The 10,569-nt window shown below is 51.6% G+C and overlaps 1 protein-coding gene and 1 non-coding gene across 2 annotated transcripts; one reads left to right on the top strand and one right to left on the bottom strand.

Moving 5' to 3' along the window:
- OPN1SW (opsin 1, short wave sensitive) lies at window positions 1–3,438 on the bottom strand. Its single transcript, XM_045495558.1, has 5 exons — window positions 3,052–3,438; window positions 2,568–2,736; window positions 2,056–2,221; window positions 1,279–1,518; window positions 1–340 (listed from the first exon to the last, which is right to left on the bottom strand). Exons 1-5 carry the CDS (start codon window positions 3,404–3,406, stop codon window positions 221–223), a joined length of 1,050 nt encoding a protein of 349 aa, XP_045351514.1. The 5' UTR covers window positions 3,407–3,438; the 3' UTR covers window positions 1–220.
- A 6,306-nt stretch (window positions 3,439–9,744) lies between these two features.
- On the top strand, window positions 9,745–9,816 carry TRNAP-AGG. Its single transcript has one exon. It is a non-coding gene; the product is annotated as a tRNA-Pro (tRNA).
- Window positions 9,817–10,569: the final 753 nt, after the last annotated feature.

Here is a 10,569-nt window from a genome sequence, read left to right on the forward strand (position 1 = left end):
GGAGGATTGTTGACATGGCCTTTGGAATGGTCTATAGTAGACCCAGCTGGAACAGCAGCTTTGTAGGCAGGAAAGGAATGGTAGGAAAATGGGAAGTTGATGCCCCAAATTTGCCATATTCCCCTTCCCATCTTCTGCATTTGTTAGTAGCTTGGTTTTTGAAAGAAGGAATTCCCTAAATGTGAAATCCTAGTTGCTGCAAATAAGCCAATATGGCCCCTTAGTTTGGGCCAACCTGGCTGGAAGAGAGAGCAGAAACTTCAGTTTTCTGGGAGCTGGACATTTCAGAATCATCTGTCATGGACTTCCCACACACCATCTCCATGATGCAAGCTCGGAACTGGAAGGAAAGGGCAGAATTGGAGTTAGTCCCATGCAGACCAGTACAGAAGAGACGACATCGGGAAATGGCAAGAGATCTCATTCTCCGTATCTCCAAAGCCTCGCACAATGCCATATACCCAGCATCTCCTCGTGGTTTTGAATACATCTTCCCAATCCTGAGAGCTACTGCAGGGCCTACAACAGTAATCCCTCCACATTTTGGCTCAGAGGTTCCACTGTTGGGAAACCTCACAAAGCAACCTGCCTCAATAAGACACTCAAAAGTGGTGCCAGAGTAGGCCTACCCACCCACCCCTCCATTACTAGAAGGTGCTCCCAATTGAAAAGGATTGCCAATTTTGTTTCCATCCAGGAGTTTTGAGTCCCATCTCTGAAGACGAAGGAAACAAAACAGCTATTAAGAATTCTCAAAGCAGGGGGTTTGCCCCACAAGATAGGAACTCTCCTAGATTCATCTGAGCTTGGGTTTTTTTATTAGCTCAGATTCAGGATTTGGGATAGGAGGCCACCTGGTACCTTCAGATGATAAACTGTTTTAGAGACTTACGCATATGTTGTTATTTCTGTGCTTTGCATATGCTCCTGCAGGCTGGAAGTTGGGACGGACTAAGAACTTGTGAAATGGAAGCACTAGGAATTTAGGGTGATGGTTAAATCTGTTTGTTTCTCAAGAAAACAAAACCCTTCCACTTCTCATCCTTCTCTTTGGAGCAACCTGACTTTTATGGCTCAAATTCTGTTTTCTCTGGGTTCTATTACACTGTTTCAATGACCAAGCCTTTCTCCCTGTGCTTATTACCGAGAGCTTCCCTTGTTCACCCCTAGAAACCTTTTGAGTAGAGTCCAAGGTGCTCTGAATTAAAAGTCATTGGTGAGAAAAGAACTAGGTCTCATGAACTAGAGTCTCATAGGAATGTAAATAGAGAGCTTTACCTGCTTATTCATGAAGCAGTAGATGATGGGGTTGTATACACAAGCACTCTTGGAGAAGAAGGCAGGAATGGTGACAAGCCGTAAGTCCAGCCCATGGTTACGGTTGTTGACCATGTACATGGCCATCGCAGCGTAGGGTGTGTAACAGACACAAAAGGATCCCACCATCACCACCACCATGCGGCTCACCTCCCGCTCTGCCTTCTGGGTTGAGGCTGACTCCTGTTGCTGGGCTGCGACCTGGGCGGAGCACAGAGAAACATCCTCTTCCCGGCCCTCAACTCCCAGATCTCAACCCTTTTCCACCAGGGCGGCATCCGCTCCAATTGCCTCTCTCTGTCCCAGCTTCTGGCCTAGCGCCTCTTGTTCTCCTTCCTTGAGGAAGACCAGATGGAGATGGCTGTCTGGTCTTTGACATTGGAAGGGATCACAAGAATCTCTTGACACACATTTGAGCAGAGAGGACCCCACCCTATCTTCACACCATTTCATTATTCTCCCTGCCCCCACTTCCTTCACTGCTTTCAGGCATCTCCTCTACCTGGCTGTGAACATTTCCAGATGTCAAACGTTCTTTCTTTTTTTAAGTTTGTTAAGTAATCTACATCCGACGTGGGCCTCGAACTCACGACCCCAAGATCAGGAATTGTGTGCTCTTCCGACTGAGCCAGCCAGATGCCCCCAGAGGTCTTATGTTCTGAAGCACTCACCCATTCTTCCCTCCCATCTTGGAGCCCCCCGACCCCCTCCTCCCTGAGCCTCACACAAATCACTCACGACTCTGAGGGCTCCCAGCAGCTGCATGTAGGAGAAGCAGATGAGGGAGAGAGGCACGATGAAGCAGAAGATGAAGAGGAACCAGGTATAGTACTCGCTGCGGTATTTGGTGCCCACGGTGTACCAGTCAGGGCCACAGGAACACTGCAGGCCCTCGGGGATGAACCTGCATGGGACCAAGCACTCACCCACTGGACAGGCACTTGCTCACCGCGGGGTTCACCACAGAAATGAGTGGAGTGGAGCTGAGATCCTGGATTATGCTCTCCACTTAGAACCCAGAGGATGCCCACGGACCTTCAGGCAGGGGCAGTTTCTGTCTTTACCAGCTGAGGCTATAGCAATTCCAACTGCAGGATAAACGTTAGCAGTTGCCTCCCACAGCCCTTGCCCTCACCTACTCCACCCGCTCGTTAAAAGTGGAGGTCAGAGATGAAGATTATCCCCAATTCTTTCCACCCACGCCAACCTGAGCTCCTAGCTAAATTAGCACCACTGCCCTACACTCTCACCGGCTCCAGCCGAAGAAGGGTGGGATGGAGACGCCAATACCAATGGTCCAGGTAGCCAGGACCACCATCAGTGCGTGCTTGGAGCTGAAGCGGAAGTTGCCGAAGGGCTTACAGATGACCAGGTAGCGCTCAAAGGCCAGGAAGGCCAGTGACCAGCCTGTCACCAGACCTGTAGTGAAATGTGAGGGTAATTGGGGGTAGATGGGCCCACCCGGCCTGGCAGACAGAATGGAATACTGACAGGGTGGAGCAAGCATAGGGAGACAGAGCGTTGGACTGATGGTTGGTGTGGAGTCTGGGACTCAGTTGGTCAGACTTCTAGTCTCTGCTGCTTTACACCCCGGTGAGAAAAAGCACCAAACTCCTTTTCCCCAGACTCCTCTTTAGGGGCCCACTCTAACCCAACAGTCTGGTTCCTGGTTCCAATCCTAGAGCAGTCCTTTGTCTCCCCCACCCCCCCACCCAGTCTCCTTCCCCTGCGTACCTGCCGTACAGCCCATGAAGGCCTCCCAAGCACAAACATGGCGGCCAAAGATGAAGTATGCGTGACAGCTGGTGATGAAGACGATGGAGACAGAGGAGACGCAGTAGAGGAAGCCCCCCAGGGACACATTGACCAGAATATAGTTGAGTGGCTGCCGCAACTTTCTGTAGCGGAGGGTGGCCACCAGCACCGTGGCATTGAGTGGTGTTCCTACGAAGAAGACAAAGCCCATGAAGACCGCCTGGAGGTGGAAGGCCCAGACAGGGGCAATGTGGTACTGAGGCCCATCCCATGGCCCCACCAAGGAAATGTTCTTGAACAGATAAAACTCCTCCTCCCCTGACATCTTACTCATGGGACGCCCCCCACCCTCTGATTCCTCTTATAGAGTACCGTCCCGCCACTTCTCCCCCACCTTGCAAAGAACCCTCTCGCCAAAGCCACTTTTGGTCTCCTTGAACGATCAGTACTGATCCTAAGCCTCCTAAGGACAAATTCTGAGATTAGAGATGTCCAAGCCCCCACCTAAACCTTCTTTTGTGGGCCCAAAGCCGATTGCGTGTTGAGAGGATAAAAATATTGGGCTCAAAGAATCGACATGCAGTGCTGGGTGCTGGAATGAATAGGAGGAGTCAGCTCACTGCAACTGGGAGATGCTGACCCATATTTAATAGAGATGCTTCATCACTTTTTTGTGTGTGCGTTCTCTGAATGGCGCTATTGAGGGCGCGACTTTGCATTTGGCTTCTGGTACCACCATGTCCCTACAGGTTTCCGCACCCATCTGCTGTTTTGTGGAAGGTGGCCCCTAAGTCTCCCTTTCCAGAGGTCTTGGGCTCACGGCCAGCCTGGGAACCGGCCTCAGGCTGCAGGAAGGGGCAGGGAACAGGGAGCACCCAGGGAGCACCTTAGTCAACAGCCTTCACAGATGGGTACGGGGCCTCTTGAAAATGCTTGAAGTCTAAGGCCTCCCTGGCTGCTTCTGTTTCTTCGTGTTGAGTCTACCCAGAGGATGTATGTTTTCTATTCAGACCCCACCCCGCCCCCAGCCCGTCTGAGGTTGCTTTGCTCACGGGCCCCCTGCCTTTAGCTCAGCAGTACTCAAGTTACCACGGTCTTGCCCCATCTGCCCTGGAGTCCTGCCGGGCTCTCGCAGCCTAAGTCAAGACCTCTTCCGTGCAGCCCCCCCACCCAGTGAGGCCAGCTGTGCTCTAAGCTCCACCTGCGCTTACACTCAACACTATACCTCAGCTCTGAATGTACCGTCTTCCCCACCTCCGCAGACCCAGAATGCAGAGATAAAGGTGACACACTTTAAATACAGATACGTGAAAGGATGGCCCCCTGATGGCATAGCAGTTTGTATCAGATGAATCCCTCCCGTGGGTAAAAATCATCAACTCCGGACAAAACACGAAAAACCACTACCGGAAAGTGCTATCGAGTACCGCAAAGCAGGCAGAGATGTCAAGGACCCAATCCTTGAATGACCAGAACCATCTCCATTAAAGTGGATTCTTTCCTGAGGGCACTCCCCAGTCTAGATGGCAAGGGACAGCCGGAATTCAAGCAGCAAGGCCCAGCCGTTATGGCTTGCAGAGTCAGAGGACGGAGTCTGGGGGACCCCAGAGTAGCTGAAGAGTGAAGGTGGGTTTTCTAAGAGGAAGGAAGCCACAGAAGAGGAAGCTTTCAACTCTGCATGCAAACTCCCCTCAAATGCTAGGCTGCCTGCTGAGCTACGCACGGAGGACTAACCGAGGAGCCCAGCAAAAAGCAAGAGGTGCTTCAGGTGTGAAGCCTGAGCAGATTGTTTCGGCTGCCATCCAGGGCAGCAGAGAAAGAGTTTTGAGTTTGATTCCCAGCAGGTTAGAGGAGCTGGGCAAACACTTCTGGCTTTCCATTTGGAACTCCAAAAGGCCACCCCTTAGACTAAAGTCTATGTCCTTTGAATCCTGAGCTAGAAAGGCTAGAAGGAGTCTTGTCAGCCATTTGTGGAGACGACGTCCCCACGTACATGCATGCATAGACACACACACACTCCACAGACGCTCGCCCGCAGGTAGGATCCTGGCAGAGACCCGGTCAAGCATCCAGGAATTGCAAGGCCACTGGGTTTCCACTAGGTTGCCTGGGTCAGCTGGTCCTCTGTCCTGGGCAGGCCCTTATGACCGGCGCCAGAGGCCATCCCTAAGGCTGTGTCTACCTCTGGGCAGGGCAGGTGGCCCGTGAGCCCGTGCTGAGTGGAGCAAATCAGCCTCTGCTGTCTTCAGGGCTCAGCTGAGGTGCCCACCTCTGTACACAGTTCTGACAGGAACCCTTGGGCTCGGCCTGCCAAGGCAGCTGATGTAGGCCAAAGACACCCAGGCCCTCTCACTTGCACTACCCAGGCCAAGTGGCTGCACCCTTGGCCTCTCCTAGGTCTGTCCTGAAACCTTTCCCCACAGTCCCTTCCCACCTTATTCCACACACCCTCAGAGGGAGGGGCAGTGGGCCCAAGCTGGGAGCAACCCAGCCCTCGGTGAGATGGGGCAGCCGCTCTGGGAGCCAGCGGGGGAGGGGCGGCAGCTCAGGCCAAAAAGAGCCTTAGCCAAGTACAGGGTCTTACTGGTACCTTCTACGAAGGGGACAACGCCTTTTTGGAGTCCAGAAGCCATGGAGTAGGGAGCAGGAAGATTTTGAGGATGGTGCCTGTGGTAAAGGTGGAGGGTAATGATATAAAAACTGAAGGTATGTTAAGTACATTTAACGTAGACAGTGCCCTTTTCAAGTTTAAAGGCACTTTATTAGTTTAGGAACATGATAATATATACTAAGGCTTTACAGAAGATTATGTTAGGTATGTTTTTTTTTAAATTTTTTTTGAGACAGAGAGAGACAGAGCATGAACGGGGGAGGGGCAGAGAGAGGGAGACACAGAATCTGAAACAGGCTCCAGACTCTGAGCTGTCAGCACAGAGCCCGACGCGGGGCTCAAACTCACGGACCGCGAGATCATGACCTGAGCCGAAGTCGGCTGCTTAACGACTGAGCCACCCAGGCGCCCCGGTTATGTATGTTTAAACCAGGGTTTCTTTACCTCCATATTATTGATATATTGGGTCAGATAATTCTTTGTCGTCAGGGGGCTGTCTACTGGATTGTAGGATGTTTAGCAGCAATCCTGGCCTCTACCCACTGGATGCCAACAGACCTCAGTCATGATAGCGAAAAATGTCTCCAGACACAAATATCCCCTGAGAGGCCAAACCACCCCCTGCCCCCTCCCCTCCAGTTAAAAACCGCTGATCTAGATTTGGATGTATAAATGTCCAGAACCAAATGGAAAAGAGTCAAGAGGAAATTTGTTTTTCTAGTTGTTCTGATTGTCCAGAAAAAAAGGAAAGTCCTAGAAAAGGAGGATATTTTTTGAATAGTTTTAGCATATGGGTTTTGTTTTTTTTTTCCTATTCTTTTTAGGAGTTTATTCATTTATACGCCCACCTTTTCCGGAAATAGTTTCAGGGAGGTTCGCGGGAATATATGGGACACAACAAGAAGTCCTGAATCAAATGTAGAAGCAAAAGGAGAAAGAGAACAGCAGTGGGAAGTTCAAGAGTCAGAAATTGAATTGAAATATGACCGCACATTCGTGCTTTCCAGCAGCTACACATTTGCAGAATTCAGTGTCCGGAAAATAAATGCAAACCAACTCTTCTTGGTTTTGTGCTCTTTGGGATTATGACAGACAAGAATGCCTCCCTCGGGACCTCACAAAGGAGACATCAGTGTCTTATGACAAACACTGTCCTCAACAACATTCCCGAGTAGACACAACAACCAGTTTCACAGGATTGGGTATTGAGTATGACCTCTCAATATGGACTCAACACAAAGCATAAATCAGAACTGGACATAAACCAGAACCATTAGGCTGAGCACCGAATACCCACCCTGCTGGGTTGCCCTGATCCCAAGGACCTTTTGGGTCCCTGGGGGCTCGAAATACATTTCTCCTTGCCCTCTCTAATCATTGCTTCTCAATGCTTAGATGTCCATAATTTAATTTCTGTTTTTGAGTGGATTATAGATATGTCCAAGACTGAAAATTCAAAAAGTACTAAGGAATATACAGTGAAAAATAAGCTTATTTCTCACCCTGGCTCCCAGACACCCAGTTCCCCTCTCCAGATGTGGCTTTTGCTGTGTCGCTGGCACGCAGGAGGTGACAATGAGCTTGAGATGATGTGTTGTGACAGTGCTGTCTGTTAAATACTGACCTGTAAGGCCCCTCCAGACAGATGCTGAGATCAGAGTAAGGTCTACCCACTGTTGTAGAAATGAGGAATCGTCAAAGGATCTGCCTGACCGAAAGCCATCCCCTCTTGGGAGGAAAAGGAGGAAGCCCCTAGAAGTAGCATCACCATTCTCCCCAGAGAACTCCATCTGTGGCTTGTTAAATGCAGAGTCAAACAAGTCACCGAGGGCCTAATGTCCCAGTGCCCACAGCAAGGCCGCAGTGATTTTAGCCCGGAAAAGAAATGTATGGTAGGTGCCAGTGGGTCCCCGCCTGAGCAGTTCTCCTCTCCCCAGACCCCTGCCATCCTGGAGGCATTTGGAAGTGTGCGGGGCGGCGGGGGGCAGGGCGGGGGGGGGGGCGCAGTGTTTTCCGACTGTCTCCACGGTGAAGAAGCGATTGCTGGTATTTAGTGGGCAGGGCAGTCTTCCAGACAGGCCCCACCAAGAAGAATGATCCGGCCACAAATTCGAACAGCACCCCCAGAGAGAAGCACTGGCTGGAGTCCAACCCCTGTCTCATCCCTGAAACATTCTCACCCCCTAGGAGCCTCTTCTTGGAGCGACCTCACTTCCAGGCACATCCACCAACAGGAGCAATTTAGGGAATGTGTGCTGAGGTCACGGAATGACGCGTTGAGTGTGCTATTATTTATCAGCCAGTTTATAGCTGGGGAACAGCTACCCCAAAAAAGTCTCTTCAGTTTTACAAGAGATGAGCTGTTGCCTTTCTCTCTGGCCACGATTAGTTGGAACCAGTTGCCTGGCCCGGCACTCCTGGATGGAGACCATGAAACTCCCCCCCGGATACAGACGCAGGCGCGCCGATCCTGTCCCTAAAGCCAGGGGCCATCCTTGCTGCCTATCCCAGAGAGGAGTTAGTTCGTTAGGAAGCCTGCTTAAAAGGTCGGAAAGCAGGAGGGGTTCTTCAGCCTTGTGGTTTCTACTTGGAGCCAAGAGATGCGGACTGACCTGAATATCTGTTGCCCCTAGCGATTTTTTTGTGTGCTCTCCTGAGACTTTTCTTTCACGTACGCACTCACTCCTTCATTCATTCCACAGACGTTTGCTAAGCGATGTCTACAACAACAGTTGTGCTGTGAAGATGAGATGAGATCAATCTGGTAGAGTGATCACACAGAGCCCAGCACACAGACGTGCTTGGGCGTCGCTTGTCAGCAGGACTGACAAGCGCCAGACGCGAGGCTGGACCCAGAGACCAAGAAGACAAGAAGACAGGGCTCTGCCTCCCTCGAGCAAGAAGGTGGTGGTGGCAGGGGAGGGAAGGGGGGGAGGGGGGGGGATGGATAGAAAGAGAGCCTGGCAGCGCCCACTGGGATGTTCCACAAGGTTCCAGGCTCCGAGCCTCCCCCTCACTCTCATTTGGGAAACTCCCAACCAGAAGGAAACCACCCAGGCCACACTCAGCCCGTTAGTTAGCGGGTTTTTCCTGCCGCGTCCCCAGGCAGGGGGAGCAGGGTAGGCTGGGGCGTGGGAGGGAGTGTGAGTATTTACAGGATGTTTTCCCACCGCCGCTTTGCTAGAAAGGCTGGGTAGCAGCGTGCACTGCGTTTAAAACAGCCTTCGCATTTAGATAAATGTGCCTCTTGTAAGCCGAATGTGGAGAAGTTTGTTTTTCTTACGGTGAGGATGACACCTATCTCACAAGGTTGTTACAAGATCTGTAAAGCACAGAACACACTGCCTGGCCCATACTGAGCATTAAAGGGCAACTTTCCTATGATTTCCCGCCCCCCGCCCCTTCACGTTGCCATCATAATAACCCCTCTGCCTCGCACAGCACCTTACAGTTTGCAGACTGCTTTGCACAGACGTTGCCCCACCTGATCCTCAGGTGAGAATCACCCTGGAAGGCACACAGGGCAGGTGTCACTTCCCCAGCTGACAGATGAAGACACTGAGTGACTTAGCAAGCGTCATCTAGTCAAGGTGACCCGCGTCAGTCTTCCGCTTCCTCGTCGAGGAGGTTGATGGATTTGGAGGATTTTTTTTTTTTTTTTCCTGGTGATCTGATCAGGAGGTAAGAAAGAAGTGTTGTTCTTCATGGGGTGCCGGGGCTGCTAGACAGGCTCCCTCAGACCTGGGGCTCCCCTGCAAAGTGGAGGTCGCTGGACCCCGGCTTCTTCTCTGCCCTCTCCCACAAAGTCCACATGGTGGCCCTGGGGGAGAGGCGGCTGGTCGTGGGGAAGAAGGGGCCTGCCTGGAGCGTGGGGCATCTGTGTGGCCCTGCCGTGGGCCAGGGAGGTGCGGACAGAGCCACGGGAGAGGCAAGGCCCTCTGGAGCGCAGCCGGCCTGGGCTGGCTGCCAGCCTGGGAGAAGAGTCCGCCTCTAGGAACCACACACTGTGCCTGCTGCTGATGTGGCAAGGAAGGCACATCTGGCCAAGCACAACCATCAGTGGCTCGTTGGTCTAGGGGTATGATTCTCGCTTAGGGTGCGAGAGGTCCCGGGTTCAAATCCCGGACGAGCCCTGGCTTTTCTGATTTTTTTTTCCTGTACCCCAACATACACATATTCAGTACATGCCCTTTTTAGTGTAGAGGCATAAAGATGGCCTAGCGGTGAGTGAATAAAGGACCGTAAGGACAAGCTGCTGGTCTGTCTCTCCATTAGCCGTGGCCTGTATATACCCCATAATTTCCACTGAGGCCAAATGGGGCCGGAGGGGACTGGCATAGCATGGGGAGCTGAGCTGGAGAAGGTTAGAGCCAAAGGGCTGTGCTGTGTCAGGCAGGAGGAGCCTCTCAGAGGGCCTTACATGAAAAGCAAGTGATCAGGACAATTTGGGGGTGGGTCCGAGCTGGCGGTCAAGAAAAGGCAAGCTCCTTTTATAAACCCAAGCCAGGAAACGCACTGGATTCGAAGTCCAAAAGGTAAGATTAAAGTTACACTTTTGAGTCTCAGTTTTCCTCTTGGTAAAATGGGAACAGCAATATTTATCTCTTAAAGTTGTTGGAAGGCTAAGGGGCGCCTGGGTGGTGCAGTCGGTTAAGCGTCCGACTTCAGCCAGGTCACAATCTCGCGGTCCGTGAGTTTGAGCCCCGCGTCAGGCTCTGGGCTGATGGCTCAGAGCCTGGAGCCTGTTTTCGATTCTGTGTCTCCCTCTCTCTCTGCCCCTCCCCCGTTCATGCTCTGTCTCTCTCTGTACCAAAAATAAATAAACGTTGAAAAAAAAAATTAAAAAAAAAAAAAGTTGTTGGAAGGCTTAAAGCAGAGATTGTATG

This window comes from Leopardus geoffroyi, chromosome A2 (genome assembly GCF_018350155.1).
Source record: "Leopardus geoffroyi isolate Oge1 chromosome A2, O.geoffroyi_Oge1_pat1.0, whole genome shotgun sequence".
Taxonomy (NCBI): domain Eukaryota; kingdom Metazoa; phylum Chordata; class Mammalia; order Carnivora; family Felidae; genus Leopardus; species Leopardus geoffroyi.

Coding starts and splice junctions, on each gene's coding strand:
- OPN1SW (XM_045495558.1), bottom strand. CDS start 3,406: ATGAGTAAGATGTCAGGGGAGGAGGAGTTTTATCTGTTCAAGAACATT. Junction 2,737..3,051: donor CTTCATGGGCTGTACGGCAG/GTACGCAGGGGA, acceptor ATTTCACTACAG/GTCTGGTGACAGGCTGGTCA. Junction 341..1,278: donor ACTGCTTCATGAATAAGCAG/GTAAAGCTCTCT, acceptor CTTTCCTTCCAG/TTCCGAGCTTGCATCATGGA.